At 39.4% G+C, this 22,517-nt stretch overlaps 1 protein-coding gene across 8 annotated transcripts in view; it reads right to left on the reverse strand.

Annotated features, from left to right (window-relative positions):
• Positions 1-22,517, reverse strand: part of fip1l1a (FIP1 like 1a (S. cerevisiae)) — a 114,918-nt gene that overhangs the window by 16,638 nt on the left and 75,763 nt on the right. For 6 of the 8 annotated variants that reach the window (XM_043690936.1, XM_043690926.1, XM_043690917.1 and 3 more), the window contains 2 exons: positions 15,778-15,833; positions 14,134-14,377 (listed from right to left, as the gene is read on the reverse strand). In XM_043690936.1, the coding sequence (XP_043546871.1) occupies positions 14,134-14,377; positions 15,778-15,833 (300 nt within the window). Of the gene's footprint in view, positions 1-960; positions 1,121-14,133; positions 14,378-15,777; positions 15,834-22,517 lie in introns of those variants that run through there. The other 2 variants (XM_043690974.1, XM_043690959.1) reach the window with 2 other exon arrangements.

Here is a 22,517-nt window from a genome sequence, read left to right on the forward strand (position 1 = left end):
GGGGGGGTAGGTATAGGGCAGATGTTAGGGGTAGGTTCTTTACTCAGCGTGTCGTGAGTTCATGGAATGCCCTGCCAGTAGCAGTGGTGGACTCTCCCTCATTATGGGCATTTAAGCGGGCATTGGATAGGCATATGGAGGATAGTGGGCTAAGTGTAGGTAGGTGGGCTTGGATCGGCGCAACATCGAGGGCCGAAGGGCCTGTACTGCACTGTATTCTTCTATGTTCTATGTTCATATCAACCGCTCTGCCCTCATCAATCCTCTTTGTTACTTTTTCAAAAAAAAGTCAATCAAATTTGTGAGACATGATTTCCCATGCATGAAGCCATGTTGACTATCCTGAATCAGTCCTTGCCTTTCCAAATACATGTACATCCTGTCCCTCAGGATTCCCTCCAACAATTTGCCCACCATCGACGTCAGGCTCACTGGTCTATAGTTCCCTGGCTTGTCCTTACCACCTTTCTTAAATAATGGCATTACGTTAGACAATCTCCAGTCTTCCAGCATCACACCTGTGACTATCAATGATACAAATATCTCAGCAAAGGGCCCACAGAGTTCTAGGGTACACCTGATCAGGTCCTGGGGATTTATCCACTTCTATGCGTTTCAAGACATCCAGCACTTCCTCCTCTGTAATATGGACATTTTTCAAGATGTCACCATTTATTTCCCTACACTCTATATCTTCCATGTTCATGATATGCAAAGTAATGAATGCTAAACAAGATTCCAATGGAAGTCGTCAGGAAATCTGATTTTCCCGAATATTTCTGAGAATGTAACTGCAAAACTTGAACTCTCAATTGGGAAACTGAAGTTTTGCCTGTGCCCAATTAAGTTCCCCTGTTCACCGTTCTAAAAGCTCGAAGTAGGCCTGGAAGATTCTGATCCCTCATTCATGCTTTCATTATTTCCAGACTCTATTCATACATGTCCACGCACCTCTGGACCCATTAGGAATTGCAGTCAAGCAATGTCTTGATATAAACTTCTCATACTGGTCTTCAAATCACTCCGAAGCTCTGTAATTTCCTCAAACTGTACCCTTTCCACCGCATGTGTACTCCTGAATTTTGATTTCTTGTGAACTCCAATTTTACGAGCTTCATCACTGGTTGGCATGTCTTCAACTGCCTAGGGCCCAAACTCTGCCATACCCTCCCTTTGCCTCTCTATCTCCCTTTTCTCCTTCAAAACCTTTTTGATCAAGATTTTGGTCATTAATCTTATGTACCTCAGTGTCATATTAGATTTTTAGTGCCCTGTGAAGTGTTTAAAAATGTTCATTATATTAAAGGTGTTATATAAATATAAGCTGTTTTGATGATGAACCGCAGTGATTTTGCTGCCAATCAATAATGAAAAGTAATTTCAATAAAGTACTAAAATATTGTGGTGGAGAAAATTAAGTACACGCAGTCCTTGTTATCCGTGGGGGTTAGGGGTATGGACTTCCTGTAAATAATAAAAATATTCAAAACCACTCCGGTGTACCAAAGAGAACTGTGCAATGTTTTTTGGGACAGGGCAAGACAGGGAAACAGAGAGAAAAAAGGCATAGGGGGCTGACCTTGCAAATACCCTGATCGTCAGGTAGAAACTCAGCACATAATAAATGTAACTAAAAAGATCTCACCTTCATCTTGGAATTAATTACATTGAATGCATACTAGATTACAGACAATAGCTTTTTTTAAAAAAAGCAATATTTTGAGAAATATTTAGAAAACACTCACCGGTTTTCTTAGCTGGAATATCAATATACTGTGAGGACAATTGTCTTAGTATCTCTTAACTCTGCTAACGGTGTTGAACATGCAGGAACAGTCAGAATTGGGAGACTCTCTTCGTTGCAAACTGTGTAATAGGAAGTTTACCTTGTACATTCAGTTATGCTTTCACAAACAATACACAAAGAAATATGTTATGTGCAACACTGATTCTATTTCTCAGCATTTCTCGGTTGCAAAACACAATTTTGACAGAACTGTCTGAAGGGATAATTGGGGCTGCTTTTGTGATCCATTAACTTGAAGCACCAACAGCCACACAGAACAGGACTGCATTACAACATTTAGTCTTCTTGCTGCAATGTTGGAGAATGAAGCAAAGTTCAAACCTTATTGTGCCTCAGAAATAAGACATCAATGTCTATGAGAAGCCCTCAACTCTCACTGTACAACTATTTTCTCACCTACCCCTCTCTGTCCCCCATTGTGTCTTGCTACAATCTCAAAAAGCCAGTACTGTGAAAGGAGCAGGGTGCACGCACAAGGCAACAAAGTCCAAAATTTTAACAGGTCAAAGTGAAGTCGAAGTTCCTGGGAATATTCTCGATGAATGCATCTGTTCTGACAGCAGCTCAATGTGGGCTCTGAATTAACCTCTTCCAAAAAACAACTAAGTCTGCCGTCTTCGCAGCTTGCAAACAGGCCATTTGCAGCTCAGTGCTATGAATCAGTCACATTACATACCTTCAGCCCATATGCATAGTATTAAAGTGTACATATCAGTCAGGACCACAATGCACCTCCACCATTCACACTTCCATTGCCTATAGGCAGAAAATTTCAAACGGTACATACTCCATCTAAATGCTGTCTCTACCTTCATTAATGAGAAAGCGCTGGGGTATGGAGTGATTCACAGAAAACTTTAATCTTTCACATTGAAATAAATGATATGTGGTATAATTAATTTGAACTCATTATAAGTGTTATAATTTATATACGAAAATGTAGCATCTGGACCCATCAACTCTGAATTTCTGCTTCCAGTTTAAAGGTAATATCCCTTTTTCTCCAGAGAACCTGACCCCTCTCAGTTAACGGGAGCACTTACCACACCAGATGCCACCTCAGCCCAAAGAACAGTGTTTCCTTGCTCGTATCTCCTTAATACCAATTCCAATTGTATTTACTGCCTAACATTCACTTTACACATAATCAAGCTCTATGATATAGCTCAAAGGGAAAATCATAGTTTGGTACAAGATCAGTAATTCTAAAGTTGCAGCATGTAACATGAAGTCAACAACATTTTGCAGCTTCCTATCTTCACACTTGCACTGTAAGCCAGAGGCTTAGCTCATTTTTAAATGGCTTATTGTGGGCCTTTCAAACGTTCTTAGAAATTGCTGTGAGAAACCATCAGTGTTCAGTTAATAAAAGAGCATTATGCCACTTCAAAAATATTTTTTGATAAAATAAGGTAAGTTTTTTTGCCATGGGAAATGGTCATCATGAGGAAGGCCAGCAGTTGTTCTCCAACTACCCTTGAACTGAGTGCCCTTGCTTCACCATTTCAGAGGAGAGCCAAGAGTCAAACTTCATTGCTGTAAGTCTGGAGTCACATTTAGACTAGACCAGATAAGAATAGACTTTTCTTTCCTGAATCAGACAAGTTTTACAACTGATGGCAGTAATGGTGCCCATGAAACTGAGCTAGCTTCCAAACCCAGATTTATTAACAGAGTTAAATTTCTAATCAATGCTGTGGTGGGATTTGAACCTAATTCTCCATAGAATTTGTCTGGACCTCTGTGTTATGAGTCCCAATGATATTACCACTCAAACCTGACCCCCTCCCCTCTTAAGTCTACCACAGTCTTCATTAAAAACAAAATTATCTGTACTTCAAATTCATGTTACTCACCTTTGTTCTGCATCCCTTGATGCATTTATAAAATAAAACCCAGATTTTTAAAAGAAAATTGACACCACATCCACAATCTTGAGTGTGAACAGCTGCTAGATTTTTTTAAACTTCCCTTTGTATGAAAAATGTCTAATGATTTCAATACTGAACAATCTAGTTCCAACTTTAAGGTTATGTCCCTTTGTCCTGGATTCTTCCACCAAGAAAATAGCTATTTTATTGACCTTCATTGAATCACCTTACGGAGGCTCAAATATTCTGATCAGCATTACTGCATGTGACATTGATAGGTCAGAGATCTGCACTTTGATCTGGCAATGTTTAAAGGGATCTGACTTCCAACATATCATGCAGAAGAATTGCCACAGTGCAATAATTGATGCACAGACCCATAAAGAGGATCAGTGTAGAAAATACAAATACTTTATACTGCTGCAGCTGCTGTACAGTAAGTTTAAAAGGTCAGTTTCTGAAAGTTGGTGAATGGATAGACAGATGGATGGATAAGGGGGAGGTAGTTGAGCTTGAGTTGCAGAAGTGGAGAGGGGTCAGAGGAGGGTGATAGTTAGGCCAACTTTGGCATTGTAGGACAGTGGAGGGAGGTAGGGATAGTCTGATTGGGTAGGGGGCACAGAGTTGTGTAGTTATCCACATGTCATGCTAGGTTTTAATTTATCCAATCTTTCCCAGGAAGCTATCCAGATAATTGCACAAAACTGTCCAAAGTTTCCAACTTTGTTTCAGAATCATGAACATTTGCAGAGGGTCTTAGGCAGCAGGGGCACTGCCCATTGGAATGTGAAACCTCCAGGGCAATTCTCACATATGTCCCTGCACCAGGGCTTCCACAGGTTCCCAATGCACATCTTCAGACATACATTCAGAATCCCAACTCCCATACTCAATGTTCTCAGCAATGAAAGTTTTAAGGCAAGAGGGGAATAATTTAAAAATAACCCAAGGGGTAGCTTCTTCCACACAAAGGATGGTGCCTGTATGGGAATGAGCTGCCAGAGGAAGGTTGTGCCAGGTACAATTATAACATTTAAAATGCATTTGAATGGATATATGAATAGGAAGGGATTAGAGGGATTTGGGTCAAATGCTGGCAAACAAACTATGTCACAGTTGACGAGTTGGACCAAAGGATCTGTTTCTGTGCTGTATGATTTTATAATACAGAAACAGCCTGCATTAATACCACCATAACAAGTTTCTTTGTCAATGATTGCACAGTGCCATCACCAGTAACCACACCATTAAAAGATCATATGACTACTGAGCATAGTACCTGTTGATATAAAATCCTGTTGGACAAGTCTTGCAAATGTAAACACTTCCTGATGTCATACTTCAGTAATGACACATGAGGAATCAATTACTTTGACGTTTTCTCACAGTTGAGAATCCACTTTACTTCAAGGCTTCTGTTTGCCTTGTTTCAGCTTGGTTTTTCTTCCTGCACATCAGTTCTCCCAAATATAATGCTGAATTTTCAAACTCTGTCAGTACTGCTGAAGCCATGTGCATTCTGCTTTCAAGCATAAAACTCTCAATTTTTGTGTGTTGAAAACAGTGTAATTCTTTTCCTTAGAAAGTTTGTTAGAACTTTTCTTGGATGAGAATAATGCTTTACACTTCTCTTTTTAGATATTTAGCCACACCAAAGCTTTTTCATCACTTGGCTGAAGCTTCAGGTTACCAGCCCAGGTAAAGAAATGGTATTTACATTTTATCAACACAGCAGATAAAGAAAGGAAATGTTAATAGATTGGTTCAGTAAAATTTAAGAAGGATGAGAAATGGAAGAGAGAGAGAGAGAGAGAGAGAGAGAGAGAGAGAGAGAGAAATGAAACAGGAGCACATTTGGGATAAAGAACAAAAAACATTATAAAATAATAGTGCACATCTCCCACCAACTAAATTACAGCAGCAGTCTCTTAAGCCAAACATAAAGTGATTAATATCTGAACTCACTGACTGTATTCCACTTTGGCGCCCCCACAAGAGTGCTGTGCATCTCAAACTTTCCTACTTGTATTTTGAACACTGCTGTGTCAAACCCCAATTGTGTGTAATGTGACAGGATAACCACAAGTTCATAAAAAGCCAACATTGCTTTTGGTGTTCAGTACTAATTTTAACTGCTTACTTTGAATTAGATTTTTCCTAAAATAGTTGAGAAACACAAAATCAATTTTGGTTTTACTTCAAAAACAAACTGTTCAATTTGAGATTTAAACACTTTATCATCAACTGTGGGGCTGGATTTTGCCATGGACTTCAGGGCCACTACACAGAGCAAACACAGCATCACAATGATACATGCTAGCACACTGTACCCCTAATTCCATCCTGGGTGATGCAAACTGTCCCACCTGTCCTGATGCAACTCCCTCTATTTTCGTCACCACATTGTTACCCATCCTGCCATCACAGCAAGGGGAAAATTCAGCAGTATGGTATGAAAAACTGGTGTTTTGTTAGGCAGTAATCCTAATAGACCATTTGTGAACATTATTCAGGTTTCTAAACATTATGCCTTAGAAAAAAATAAATCTGACCATAATCCAATAAAAAAAAAAATCAGAAAAAAACCTTTGGGCCATTAATGCAGTCATCTAAAGGCAGACATCAACTTGCTTGAGACGGGATCTGTTTAATAAGATTTTGAATACCTACCAAAAAAAAATTACAGAGTCTCAAGTCTGTATCATGAATCTCATGTATTATCCTTAAAATGCCTCGAATCCTGTGCTCCTTTTCCTAGTGTGCTCTCTTCAGTAGAAGTAGATGATAACCTGAAGTTTTTAATATTAATCTTCCTATTTTACCTGACATCTGGAGCTCTTTTCCACCTTTTCTCTTATTTCCAACTCAGCTTTTACAAATTAAGGGCCTCTTACGTTTCTTCCCCAAGACATGTGGCAGCAGCTCTGGCACAGATGGTAAATAATTCAACTTCATCCAAATTGAGCCCTCCTCCCCCATTTAGAATAATTTTGGCATCAGCACAGAGACTTTTTCTGGGCTGGTAGTCATTAAAATTCATTTTGGCCAGCTATCAGTGACCAGCCCTCCTCCTGGCCCCTGCAAGTTACCCGACAAGCAGATGTCCTACATGCTCTAGTTCATTATGCTTTCACAGTATAATTTGTAACACACGCATACATACACACACACACACACAGACACACACACAAGCTTTCTTTATGGCTCCACAGTAAAAAGTACAAAATGCCCTCACACACTATCTGTATACCCAAAAAACACACCTAACGGCTGCAACCATTCAAATCAAACTGTACAGACGCGTAAATGTTTATTCTGAATCTAAACCAGACCAGATTCCCTGCGAATTTTCTGCATATTCTTCAAGTTCCTGATACAGGAAATGATATAATGATAGTATTCTGCTCATATATCCCACAATTACATATACAAAACTGTGAAAAACAAAATGAGAATTAAAAAGCCCAAGCGTAGGGAGAGGAGTAAACAAGTCTGTAATCAAAATGAGTTTTAATAATGTGAACATTCACAGAACAAAATGCCAGCACCTCTATGTATATAACAGAATAACAATTCTGGAAGTTGAATGGAAACACGTTGCACCAGATGGCTGAAGACTTTGAGTCATAGGGCTGTGTATTTCTCCATCACCTCTGACAATGTTGGGACAAAAATTGTCCCAACATTGGTTGCTGGACAGAATACTCCATTTCAGGTGAGAAGTAAAAGAAGTGCTACGTTACTGCATACCCGGCAAGCCCATCTCTTCATTAACAGTACCATCTGAATTCATTATTTTATGACTGCAATATCATGAAACAGTTCTTTTTAAAAAAAAGAATGAGAAATACTGTTGATAAAAAGATTTCAATAGGATAAATTGAAAAAAAAATACTTCCTATGTCATAGACACTGGTACAAGGAGCAATAATCGTAAAAAAATTATAAGAAGGCTATTATTGGGAGCGAAGTCAGGCAGCAGTCTCCGAGTAAACAATACTGAAAATCAGGAACTCTCTTCTCAGCAAAGATTGTGGATGCTAAGTCTACTGAAAGTTTTCAGTCACGTGTTTGTTTGGTATGTTCATCAAAAAAGTATTGAATAAGATCAAACTAAACAGAGCTGAAAAGTTACTTGGTAGTAAAGAAGTTCAATTTTAGTGAAAAACAGTCCTGTTGGAGGCTTTTCATCTTGAATTTATCAAGGCAGACACAATATTTGAACATGTTCTTTGTGCTTGAACAATTGTCTTCTCATACAATCTCTGTGGCAACATCTTAACTAGCATCAATGTGCCAAGCAATCAACACCCTTTCTTTGTAAAGCATATGATGTTGCTCCTTTTGAGAGCTGGTATTCTTGCAACTAACCTGATCTGATAAATGCAAGATGAAAAGTTTTGACCGTATGAATCTGTTTTCAGGAGTAATGATAGAATGGAAGAACAGACTTGCATGCTTGAATGATATACATCTTTTTATACACTTTGCATGAATTGAATTCTATCCGTAAATTAGTTTTATTCAATTTCAGGAGTTAGGTGCTCACATCAAGGACTTGAGCAAATATTAAGATGACACTAATGCATATGAGGGAGCATGGCACTATTAGAGATGCAGTGAGACAATAAAGCTGAGAGTCAGTCTGCTTGCTCAGGTTCCATGGTATTATTTTAAAGAATAGTGGAGTTCCCCTGGTCTCCAGCCAAAGTTTATCCCTCAATACCAAAAACAGATGATTTGGTCATTATAAAATTGCTGTTTATGGGAGCATGCCTCGTGTAAATCTGCTACCACATTTACACATAACAGCGACTACAGTCTTTTTAAAAAAAAGATTGGCTGCCAATGGTTTTGGGACATCTGTGGTTGTGAAAAGCATTTTTTATATTTATTCATGGGACATGGGTGTCACTGTCGGATCATCATTTATTGCCCATCCCTATTGCCCTTGAAGGTCGGGGTGAAATGCCTTTTTTAACTAGAGCAGTCCATTTGGTGCAGACTTGCAATGCTGGGAGAAAGTGAGGACTGCGGATGCTGGAGATCAGAGTCAAGAGTGTGGTGCTGGAAAAGCACAGCAGGTCAGGTAGCATCCGAGGAGCTGGAGAATCGACATTTCGGGCACAAGCCTTTCATACTGTTGTGGATGGAGTTCCAGGATTTTAATCCAATACATGAAAGGGTTTCTTTCAGGGATGCTCTGATTCACTTGAAAATTTGAAATGTTAAAACAAATGCACATTGATTTCATACCCAGTAATGATTAGGTCAATATACTTGGGGACATTAGAACAGGGCTTGAAGATGTCATGGCAGTGCTCCTATCTCTGGGCCAGAAGGTCCAGCTTCATTTCCCAGGATGCGATGGGCATGGACTAAGTCATAACACACCCAAACAGATTGATTTAATTAAAAAAAGCACACATACATTAAAGATTCACACATTACTTAACTATCTCAAGTAGGAAAATCATCTTCAGTGTAAATATAATCATTTTTATACCAACATCTCTCCCTAACTTGCTTTTTTAAAAAACAAACAAGTATTTCCTCAGCTATCCAATTACATTTATAAACCTTAAAAATTAATTACCCCCAGAAACAAAAGTAGTTAGCTCGAAATTGTGCAGAAATGGAACAGCAGTTAAACTACAGATATAAGTCTTACTTTTAAAAGATCTGTTCGTGGCATGTCAGTGTTACTGCTAAAACTATTACGTATTATCTATTCTTAATGCCTGCAAGAAGAGTCGTAGAATCATAGAGATGTATAGCACATAAACAGAACCTTTGGTCCAACTTGTCCATGCTGACCAGATATCCTAACCTAATCTAGTCCCATTTGCCAGCACGTGGCCCATATCCCTCTAACCTCTGACTATTCATATACCCATCCAGATGCCTTTTAAATGCTGTAATTGTACCAGCCTCCACCACTTCCTCTGGCAGCTCATTCCACACACGCACCACCCTTTGTGTGAAAACATTGCCCCTTAGGTCCTTTTTATATCTTGCCCCTCTCACCATATCCCTCTAGTTCTTGACTCCCGCATCTCAGGGAAAAGACCTTGTCTATTTACCCTATCCATGCCCCTCATGATTTTATAAACCTCTATCAGCCTCAGATGCTCCAGGGGAAACAGTCCCAGCCGATTCAGCCTCTCCTTGTAGCTCAAACCCTCCAACCCTGGCAACATCTTTGTAAATCTTTTCTGAACCCTTTTAAGTTTCACAACATCCTTCCGACAAGAAACAGACCAGACCACACAATATTACAAAAGTGGCCTAACCAACATCCTGTACAGCCACAACATGACCTCCCAACTCCTGTACTCAATACTCTGACCAATAAAGGAAAGCATACCAAACGGCTTCTTCACTATCCTATCTGCCTGTGACTCTACATTCAAGGAACTATAACCTGCACTTCAAGGTCTCTTTGTTCAGCCACACTCTCTAGGATCTTACCATTAAGTGTATATGTCCTACTAAGATTTCCTTTTCCAAAATGCAGCACCTCACATTTATCTCAATTAAACTCCATCTGCCACTCCTCAGCCCATTGGACAAACTGATCAAAATCCCGTTGTAATCTGAGGTAACCTTCTTCGCTGCCCGCTACACCTCCAATTTTGGTGTCATCTGCAAACTTACTAACTATACCTCCTTTGTTCACATGCAAATCATTTATAGAGATGAAGAAAAGCAGTGGACCCAGCACCGATCCTTGTGGCACACTGCCGGTTACATACTTCCAATCTGAACAGCAACCCTCCACCACCATCCCGCGTCTGTATCCAAATGGGTAGTTCTCCCTGTATTCCAAGAAATCTAACCTTGCTAACCAGTCTCCCATGAGGAACCTTGTCGAATACCTTACTGAAGTCCATATCGATCATGTCAACTGCTCTGCCCTCATCAATTCTCTTTGTTACTTCTTCAAAAAACACAATCAAGTTTGTGAGACATGATTTCCCATGCACAAAGCCATGTTGACTATCCCTAATGAGTCCTTGCCTTTCCAAATACATGTAAATCCTGTTCCTCAGGGTTCCCTCCAACAACCTATCCACCATCCATGTCAGGCTTACCGGTCTATAGTTCCCTGGCCTTTCCTTACCACCTTTCTTAAACAGTGGCACTACATCAGCCAACCTTCAGTCTTCCAGCACCTCACCTGTGACTATCAATGAACCAAATACTCAGCAAGGGGCCCAGCAATCACATCCCTAGCTTTCCATAGGGTTCTAGGTACACCTGCTCAGGCCCTGGGGATTAATCCACCTTTATGCGTTTCAAGATAATCTGCACCTCCTTCTCTGCCATATGGATATTTTACAAGGTGTCACCATCTGTTTCCCCACATTCTATATCTTTCATGTCCTTTTCCACAGTCAGCACTGATGCAAAATACTCGTTTAGCATTTCCCCTATCTCTTGTGGCTCCACACTACGGCTGCCTTACTGATCTTTGACGGGCCCTATTCTCTCCCTAGTTATCCTATCATCCTTACTGTATTCGTAAAAACCCTTTGGATTCTCTTTAATGCGATTTGCCAAAGCTATCTGATGTCCCCTTTTTTATCCTCCTGATTTCATTCTTAAGTATACTCCTGCTCCCTTTCTACTCTCATGATTCATTCAATCCCCCCTGTTTATACCTGACATATGCTTCTTTCGTTTTCTTAACCAAAACCTCAATTTCCTGAGTCATCCAGCATTCCCTACACCTACCAGCCTTTCCTTTCACCCTAACAAGAATATACTGTCTCTGGACTCTAGTTATCTCATTTCTGAAGACTTCCCATTTTCCACTTGTCCCTTTACCTGGGAACATCTGCACCCAATCAGCTTTTGAAAGTTCCTGCCTAATATCGTCAAAATTAGCTTTCCTCCAATTTAGAACTTCAACTTTTAGATCTGGGTCTATCCTTTTCCATCACCATTTTAAAACTAATAGAATGATGGTTGCTGGCCCCAAAGTGCTCCCCCACTGACACCTCAGTCACCTGCCCTTCCTTGTTCCCCAACAATACATCAAGTTTTGCACCTTCTCTAGTAGGTAGAAGGGCAGTGATCATCTTGTGAAAGTACATCATTCATTCACCTTTTAATTTTGATCTTCCCCTCTAATTTTCTGCCTGTAATCTCCACAGAAATTGTTTAATTTAACACATCATGTCTGTATTAGCGAAAAGTAGGCCATTTAATCTCTCAAACTGGTTCTTCTGCCATTCTAAATCAGAACATAGCTGACATATATAGTGACTTGGCTGCTTGGATTCAGAATTGGTTTGCCCAGCACAGGCAGAGGGTAGTGGCAGTAGGATGTTTTTCTGGCTGGAGGTCTCTGACTAGTGGTGTTCTTCAGGGATTTGTACTGGAACCTCTGATAATATAGCAGTGACTTGATGAAAGCTTGACAGGTGGGTTAGTAAGTTTGCAAACAGGTTGGTGAAGTTGTGAATAGTGTAGAAGGATGTCAAAAGGATACAATGGGATGTAGAACAATTTGAGGTGCTGCACTTCAGGATATTAAATGTTAAGGAAAAGTAAATAGTTAATGGTGGGACCCTGAACAGCACTGAACCCAAAGGTCCTGTACAAGCTGCTTAGCTCCCTGAAAGTTGCCATGCAAGTAGATAGGGTGGTAAAAGGTAGTATAGGGCATGCTTGCCTTTATTGGTCAGGGAATTGACTACAAGAGTCCAGATGTCATGATGCAGCTTTATAAGACTTTGGTTCAGCCAGGTGTCCAATCCTGGTCGCCACAATACAAAAGGAGGATGTGGAGGATTTGGAGTGCAGAGGTTTACCAGGATGCTGCCTTGATTAGAGGGTAGAAAAACTCAAGATTGTTTTCTGTGTTGTAGCCCAGGCTGAGGGGAGACTTGACAGAAGTCTATAACATTGAGATGCATAGATAGGGTTGATGGTCAGAATTTTTCCCAGAGTGAAAATGTCCATACTAGGGGGCATGCATTTAAAGAGGGGAAAAGTTCAAAGGTCATGTAAAAGTGAATTCTGAAAAAAAAAAATAAAAAGGAGTTTGGAACACACTGCCAAGTTGGTGGTGGAGGCAGAGGCAGACAGAACGGTGGTTCAGGGCTTTCTAGATAAGCACGGGAAAAAGGTCAACAGGTCTGGCAGCATCTGTGGGGTGAAATCAGAGTTAATGTTTCGGAAAGGGTCAGCAGACCCAAAATATTAATTCTGATTCCTCTTCACAAATGCTCCCAGACTTGCTGATCTTTTCCAGCAACATCTGTTTTAGTTTCTGATTTACACCATCCGCAGTTCTCTTATTTACTAGGATGCTGACTGGATTAGAGGGTATGAGCTATAAGGAGAGACCAGAAGAAGTCAGCTGTTTTCTCTGGAGTGACAGAGGCTGAGGGGAGACTTAATAAGTCTACAAAATTATGAGATGTGTAGATTGGGTTGACGGTCAGAAACTATATCCCCGAGTTGAAATGTTTAATACTAGGGGGCATACATTTAAGTTTCCAGAGAGAGGGCAAGTTCAAAGCAGATCTAGGGGGCATGTTTTTTCCCCTCTACACAGAATGGTAGGAGTCTGGAACATGCTACCAGGGGTGCTGGTCGAAGTAGATATGATAGGGGAGTTTAAGAGAATATGCAAGAAGTAGAGGCACATGGAGCAAGGGCAGGCAGAAGAGATTAGTTTAATTTGACATCATGTTTGGCACAACATCGTGGGCAGAAGGGTCTGTTCTTGTGCTGCACTGTTCTATGTTCTATGTACTCCTACTCCATTTAGTCTTCCACTGCTCATCTTCTAGTACTCTTACCTAACCAAAAAGCCTCCTAAGGTATTATTGATGCCAATCCATGAGCAATGAAATATAATGGTGCAGCCAAAGACAACAGGATTGTCAGCTTGACACTTCAGTGAAATAAGAATTCTACTGTTGAACCATTTCAGTGAAATCTATAATTTTACCACACATTCACAGGGAGCTTCGGTGCTATTTTAATTATATTGTTGTATCTGCATTTATCTTATTAAATACCAAGAACTTTTAAGAAGTGGGTGCATTTCACATGCCAATGTTAGTTATTTGTGACAAAAATAGTACTATTTCATTGGACGCTGTGGCCTAATCATAAGTGTAGAGCATCAACACCCCTACTCTGTACCAATCAACAGCTTCTTACAAGCCATTAGGTCAGGTCTGATGTTCAGCAGTCAATATTTTTCTAAAAGGTCCATGTAACACTACTCATTTACTAGCACGCCCAAACTAAATTGGAATGAAGTACAATTGAACAAAATCATACTAAGATTGTAAAAAAAACAATTCTCTTTCCTTAGTAACAAACATGCAAGTTAGAAGCTAACAATGTGTACGTTAATGGTACACAGTAAATAGTTACACTATAAACATTATAGCCACAAACATTCCGACTTTTTCTTTTTAAGTAACTCACCCATTATAAACACTTGAACTCGGACTGCGGTCACGCTCTCGGTCATGGTCCCGTTCTCTGTCCCGATCTCGTTCTCTCTCCCTTGTGCGCTCTCGTTCCCGATCACGATCCCTGTCCCTCTCTCTCCGTGGGTAATAATCCCAATGCGATTGCTGTTGCTGTGATGGTTGCTTGTTGTTGTTATCAATTAAAGTACTCCAGGAAGATGAAACTGGGATATTGGGATACGTCAGATTAGCATAATCTGAAGGGCAAAGGTGTGAAATAAGAAATATGGTGCAGTATTACTACTTTCCATTGTCTATCAAACAATATGAAATGACATATTGACAAAGATAATAACCACAAGACTGTGCCAAATTTATTGACCCAATGCTTGCATTAGTGGTACAGCTATCAAAAAAGCTAAAAGCTTGCCTATTTCACTCTGTAGATTTTGAATTGTCTGGGTGAATGTTAATTGCTTATAATCTCTATGGCTTGTAAAATTAATTTTAAAACAAGTGTAGAATTCTTTTGTCTCAGATTTCAATTTTTTGAAAATTAACCTAGAATTACAATGGATATTCAGTCTGAGCTGATACTAAAGCTCCATTTAAACTTCCTGCATAATTGCTCATCTAAACTCAACAGTACCATATTCTTCACGTATGTCTAGCTTTTCCTTAAATGCATTGAATATTATCTACTTCACCAACTCCATGTGGTCACACCTTCTACATGTCTCTACAGGTTGCCACTCTGTACAGGTGACTTTGAATGATCATATGGAAACCAAAGCATATTATTTTTGCTTACTAATTATTCTAAATTTCAGTGTAAAAGCCTGTACACATGGAGTGGATGTACAATGAACAGCTTGGATTGTTTGTCTGCTCTTGCCTGCAAAATTTGGACCAACAAATCCAATAATATGTGGGTTAGCACTATGGTAAGCGAAGATCATGTTTGTAAAAGTTCAATTATAAACTAACGTCCTTAAGGGAAAGAAAACTGCCATCTCCATCTGTTTGTATTTATATGTATGACCTCTGAAGTAGCCGAGAAAACCACTGTAGAAAAGGTCAGCTAAACTCGTCATCACATTCACAGGCAAAGAGTGAATATGAATAGACAATAGATAGATACAGCCTTACCATCAACACCCATTTCCAGCAAACAATTTTATAGTCTACATGTAATAACAAAGCCATTAAGCACAAGATGGTGCAGATCCTAAAAAGTAAACATTCAGTTTTCAATCTACTTTGTCCACTTCCCTTAAATCAATCCTTCATCTAATTTGTTGTGATGAAAATAATGTTGATTTTAAAATTTTACGTGTCACAATAGGTATCGTAATTAACCATTAATGAAAGGAAAAAATTAGCAACAAACAAGTGTAAATTTTTGGATCAGTTTAATAGGTCTTCTAAGCCAACAGCCCTCAGTTACATCATTACCATTTCACACTGAAATTAAGAAAAATACTTCTATGAAAAAAATTTTGGATCAAATAAAAAAAAAAGACAGAAGGATGTCACATCTGCATTCACTAATTTGCAAAAGAAAAATATCTAAACATAAATTACTAGAATATTCAGAAGTATTTTCTTCAGCTAACTCAAAATGTTTACAAGGCAAATGTTAACAGGCAACACTTACCATTGCTTGCATAACCAAATGCAGCAGTAGTACGGTTGTTGTATGTTGGAGGTCCACTAGAAGTCACAAGACAAAAAAATTTTAATGACTGAAGTGTCACCTATGTCACAAGAAAATAGAGATGCAACTGAACATTCAAAACAGCGATAGATGAATCACCAGATAAAATGCCATCCTTACTAAAAGTACTGACATGGGAACTCAGTAGCAGGATCAGACGATCAAACCTCTCACCTAGAGTATGGTCAAAAACCTGTTTTGTAAATGGCCATATGAAACATGCTTAAGTAGTATTAACTTAGCTTCTAATGGGCACAACCTAACCCACCACATTCCCCACAATTTGGCATCAGTTATTAAATTGGAAATTTCTTTAGGGAGATACAGTGGTGCATGTTGCACCAAAGAGTATGCATAGGCATGAGTCAGTTCTATCTGAAGTTACACATCATAACCATTGCTACATCACAGTGAGGGAGTCTCAGAGGAGAGAAAGCTACTGATCAACTCTCTCAGTATTCAGTTTGACCGGTGAAGTACAGTTGCCCATGTGTTATGTTGAAAGATAGTATTTATAATGGTTTTGTAGCTTGCATTTGGCTATGTAGCCTTGATCTCAAAGCATTCAAACAGTAATCGAGAGATAAAAATAAAAAGGACCTAATTTCAACTTAAATTGTGGACAGGTTTTAAATGAGTAAAATTCTTGTTCAAAATCAAAATGTTGAACGGCGATCCAGGATATTCAACCAGCCTTGGGTCCGGCAAGAGCAACTCAGCTAGTTCCACTTTCCCAATAGTCCAATTTTCTCTTGTTCAATTCCTTTTTGAAACACACAAATGAATCTGATTACTTCACATCACAGATCCTAGCTATTGCTGTTTGATAAAACTTTATCACGTTGCTATCAATTTTCTCGTCATGCAACTTATTACGAGTATTTGACTTTTAAATCAATGGAATGTGTTTGTCTACCTTGTTAGCACTCAGCATTTCTCTCACCACTTACCATCAGATCTTTGTTTGCCTATTCCTTTTCTCTCTCCCTGGCCTCTCTCTTCATGTATTCTACTCAACAGTTCACCAGTCTCCCTGACCATCATCAGTACAAACACTCTTTCCAATCCATTTTCTCTTTTTATGAAGAGTCATCTGACTCAAAACTTTAAATTTGTTTTTAACTCCACAGATGCTGCAAGACCTGCTGAGTTTTAGATTTCCAGGGTCCATTGTTCTTTGTTTTTGTCCGGATCCCTAAATGATTTTGAACAGCTTTGTCAAACTTTATCCCAAACTTCTCCAAGGAGAAAAAACACCAGTTCCACGAATGTATTCACTTAAATGACATGCTCTTAGTCCCTAGGACATTCCTGTTAAGATTTTCCACTCCATTTTCTAAAGTCTTCACATTCTTCTGAAAATGTGCTGCCCACAATTGCATAAAATCCTCTAGTTGAGGTAAACCATTACTCCAGATGAGTTCATTGTAATTTCTTTACTTTTGTACTAGATGCTGCTATGTTGAAACCACTTTCCATAATCTGTGCACATATACACACACTCTAAAATTTTACTTTTTCAACTCTAATCCTCTTTCCTACCAAAACGTCCCACTTCAGATTTCTCTTCATTGAATTTCATTTACACATGTCCATCTTTCTACCAGTCTATTCTCTGTTGAAATCTATTATCCTCCTCTTAATTCACTTATTTTCAGGCCATATGAAAAATTTGAAATTACATGCTGTATGTGCAAGATTAAAATATTAACATATCAAGAAAAGCATGCCCTCTGAAGAACGGCGATGAATTTGGGGGGGGGGGGCTACATGGTCTACTCTGGCTCCTATGAACCTTACTTTACATCCTAAAGTCAATTATTGACTATTATTCTGTTTTCTGCCATTCAGCCAATCTTGCTCTTGCAGCTTTATTCCAGTGGCTTCAATTTTTAAAATCATTTGGCACTTTCCCATAGACTCTTATAAATCACGTATATCACATCAACAGCACAACACTTACTCAAGAAAAGCTCATGATAGATATTGCCCATTTCTGTGGTATAGATGCTAGGCAATCCTAATGCAAACAAAATCTCAACCGTTATCCAATCTGTTTCCTACCTGCAATTACTTGCATGGAGTTGTATGTAACAGGAAACCATTGAATCATTTCAAATAATGGAATCAATATCACAGTAAAATAAAATATGGAAATAAGTAATGAGTGAACCATGATGTGAAAATAGTTACAAGCAGTTAATTTTAGCACTGTTTTGGAAATGGGGAAGGTTTTATAAAATGCAAACCACTTAACATAGCAACAAGATAGTCTGTTTCTTTGAAAGAAATTCCGCCAAATTTTGCTCTTTCTACAGTCAGCATGGTGTATTTCAACAGCCTCGGGTCACCATCTGACAGTATAACTGTGCTTTGACATCCACACAAACGGTCTTCCAGAAAGAGCTCTATTATCATGAAGAATGGGAACCCTGGATCATATTCTCTTTCCTGAACTAAGAGTATTGATAGCAATTATTGAGTCCTGACATCTCAACCGAGATCAGCCAACTCAGCAAAGACCACACGTCAAACCTGAGGCATTCCTGTTGTGTATGACTGGATATTATTGGGAGAGTAAGCAAGATTCTACCTTATGAGCTCAATGATGTCACCCAGCATTTCAATCTCCATCATTAGTTACTTAAAAGGACTCTCCAATGAAAAGAGCAGCTAGCACATATATCACACCTTTCACTCTGAGTACAGCCAATGAAATACTTTTGAAGTCTAAGTACGATTATGACATAGGAAGACAAAGATTTGAAAAATGTTTCTTTGAAAGAAAGAAAGTGGGGAAATTGGCTTTTTAAATACATCTTTTTATAAATATCTGCAATTAAAAGGTGGACTCATAAGTTAAAATAAATTCAATTTTAGGGACAATTGACTGTTAGTACAAATAGGTTTTAGGTGTGTAACAGGCAAAGATTCCTTACCAGAGCAGTATTTTTCTGGACTGTTTGATGTGACTGGCTTTAATTTAGAACTCAAGGTGCAGTTGGACTTAGAAACCCACGCACTGAAGAATTGGCAGGTTACCTTGCTCACTGCCTAACGGGTTGGCAAAATGCCAACTGCTCATTGAATACTTCCATATATCCTTCCGGTAGAATATTTATGTAGGTAAACTCATCCAAGAAATTCAAGTTTTAAACAGGTGGACCATTAATCCATTGTTCTATAAATATACTGTTAAATCAGATTCACATTTACTAGAGTCTGCACTCCAGCAGTAGCCAACATATGAAGATGGCACATGCATGAAAAGCAGCAAACAGGCTAGATATGAGTGATAGTTTTATTCTTGTTTCTACTGAAAGACAAAAGGCTTCGCCATGACCAAGCTTCTAAATGCAGGAGTGCAAGATAAATTTCTTCATAAATAGCTCACCCATTTTGATACTGATTATAGCAAATAATAGTGAATTAAATTTAAAGTGAATTAAATTTAAACTCTTTCAATTTAATTTGTTTCACTGTTTCGTTATCTTCTGTGCATGTCAATCATGAGGTAATCCAGTTTCTCAATAACTTTTACAATCAACAGCTCTGGGTTATTTCTGCTAACAAAGAACAATGTGGGTAGTAAGGGTGCAGTTAGGTGTGGAGTAGTGTTTCAAACCCCATCACCTCAATCTGAAGCAAATACCCAGCTGGATGGCAACCCAGTATTCAGAGGTCTCTTAGATTCACTTGCTAGGGCTATCTAGAGTGGACTCAGAATCGTACATTTGACTCAGAAGTGGAAGTTTTCCAACTGAGCCAACTCTCACTTCCAAGTCAGTAACCAGCAAGCACAAATTTAGCATTACTAAAAGAATGAATGAAATAATTCAGTACACTCTATTTTGGTGCAAAGACTTAGGACATGAAACACTATTAGAAACAGAGTTGAAATACATAAAAAAGGTAAATAAACATTTAAAGGGGAAGTGCAAAATATATATATCTAAAGCACAAGGACACTCAATCAAATAACTCCTTCAGAGAGCCAATATGAGTATGTTAAACTGAATTGTCATTTCCTGTGTTGTATAATACTATGATTTTAAAGTACTCCATTAAAAAAAAGAGAAGTATGCATAAACACATGAGAATCATTTGCTCAGTTATCACCAAAACAGAATCTAATGCGTTCCATGAGGAAGGGGTAAGTAGTACTTGGGTCGGAGAATGTGGCAGTGCATTGGTCATGAAGAAAATATCATAACCAAGAGGTGAAAATCATATTAGCTTTCCATTGGTCCCTGAATAATTTCAAATGGAGAAATTTTGCCAACAAAACAAAAGATTAGTGGCAGAGAAGACAGGAACATAAAAATACAGTGGAGATTAAAATTAAAAACTAAACCAGTGGGAAAAACAATGGTAGATGCATTTCAGTGGAGGTATGATTCAGGTTTGAGGAAATTTAGGGATTCTTGCAAACACATCATTGAAAAGTAGAAGACAGGTATGAAAATAATCAAAAAAGTTCATGAAATGTTAGTCTTTACAACTAGTGGGTTAAAATGTAAATTAAAAAAAGGAGGGAGCATTGGTTCAGCTGTACAAAGCTCTAAATTGAACAAATCTCACGCAAAGTGTAGAGTTCTGGACACTGTACCTTAAAAATGATAGACTGTCCTTAAATTCGGAATAAAGTACATATGTTTCAAATCACAGCCATGCCATTTGGAGGTGTAATGAAATAAAGTTGTGCAAAGTGAACAGAAAAGTGGAACTCGCTTCCATAAATGCAGATGCTCGCTCAGAGATCAATAAACTTTTAATCATGACCAAGGGTATTAAGGAACATGGATGAAGTTAGGATATGGATCAGCCATGATCTCACCTGAATGGCAGACCAGACCTGAGAAGTTGAATGGTATACTTCTATTCCTATGAGGGAAGGTTTGCGCCTTATGGTATTTTACCATTTGGCAGACTGAGTATGATGTGCAAAAACATGGCACGAAGACTGAAAAAGCAATTCAGCATTTAAATGAAGAGAGACTGCAGAGCTCAGTGGTGCAGAGGAATCTGGTGTCCTGGAACATGAAACTAAAACTTAATATACAGGTACAATGGGTGATTAGAAAGGCAAATAAATAAATGTTATTTATTGTAAGGAAAATCACAGAATCATGGAATCCCTGCAGGCCATATTCAGCCCACTAAGTCCACACTGACCCTTCAAAGAGTATCCCACCCAGATCCACTCCCCTACCCTATCCATGCAACCCTGCATTTTCCATGGCTAGGGTTTAGATCAGAGTAGTGCTGGAAAAGCACAGCAGGTCAGGCAGCATCCAAGGAGCAGGAAAATCGACGTTTCGGGCAAAAGCCCTTCTTCAGATATAGAGGCAGGAAGCCTCCAGGGTGGAGAGATAATTAGGGAGGGGGGGTGGGGCTGGGGAGAAGGTAGCAAAGAGTACAATAGGTGAATGGGGTGGGGATGGAGGGGATAGGTCAGAAGGAAAGGTGGAGCGGATAGGTGGGAAGGAGGGTTGGCTGGTAGGACAGGTCATGAGGACAGTGCTGAGCTGGAATAGGTGAATGGGGGTGAAGTCACTGCCCCACTGCCTGTGGCCCAACATTTCAACTCCCCCTGCCGCTCTGCTGAGGACATGCAGGTCCTGGGCCTCCTTCACCGCCACTCCCTCACCACCCGACGCCTGGAGGAAGAACGCCTCATTTTCTGCCTTGTAACTTCAACCCCCGGGCATCAATGTGGACTTTGCCAGTTTCCTCATTTTCCCTCCCCCATCTTACCCCAGTTAGCCCCTCCCAGGACTACAGGACATTCTATTGCAGTTTACCATGAATTAAGTACTTCTGAAATGTATTCATTATTAAAATACAGGAAAAGGAGCAGTGAAAAACATATAGTAAGTTCCCACAAATAGCAACATGATAATGATCAGGTAATGTCGTTCTAGTGATGCTGATTGAGGGGTAAACACTGGCCAGGGATAGCTCCCTTGCACTTATTTCTGTAAACCTTTTCTGCAAAGAAGATCCAAATGCAGTAAATCATAGTAATTATGAGTGAAATACAGCAAAAGTAAGTGTATGCTCTGGGAATGTGAAGCAAATTGGGAATTCAGTGCAGAGGCAAAGAGATGCTTTTTACTTTTTGTTATGCGGTTTATGGTTTGCAAAACTATATTTTATAATAATTAGGATGAGGGAATAAGGGCCCTCGAGTAATTGATGTTAAACATCTCACAGGCAAGCCATGACAAGAGAGCTTAAAACCATGATATACTCTCTTCCTGCTTTACATAGGAAGCTGGCAACCTTTCCAGTGCCCAGGACCAGCATGTGAGTAGGCAGTGTCTGCAGGTGCAGCTCCTGGAAGACCAGCTTTCTGAGCTGGAGCAGCAGCTGGGGAGACTGTGGAACTTCAGCAAAGTGGAGGGTATCAAGGACAGCACATGTGGTCACACTGCAGACAAAGACTTCGAAGGCAGAAAGGTGACCATCGGGCAGAGTAAGATGACTCAGCAGGCAGTGCAGGAATCTCCTGTGACTATTCCATGCAGAACAGGTGTACCACTTTGAATATTTTTGAGGGGAATGACCTCTCGGGGAAGCAGCAGTAGCCAAATTTGTTGCACCTCTGTTGGTTCTGTTGCACAGGAGAGGAGTAAAAGTTGTGGGAATGGAATAGTTATAGGGGATTCAACCATACA

The sequence above is a fragment of the Chiloscyllium plagiosum genome, chromosome 1 (genome assembly GCF_004010195.1).
Source record: "Chiloscyllium plagiosum isolate BGI_BamShark_2017 chromosome 1, ASM401019v2, whole genome shotgun sequence".
NCBI lineage: Eukaryota > Metazoa > Chordata > Chondrichthyes > Orectolobiformes > Hemiscylliidae > Chiloscyllium > Chiloscyllium plagiosum.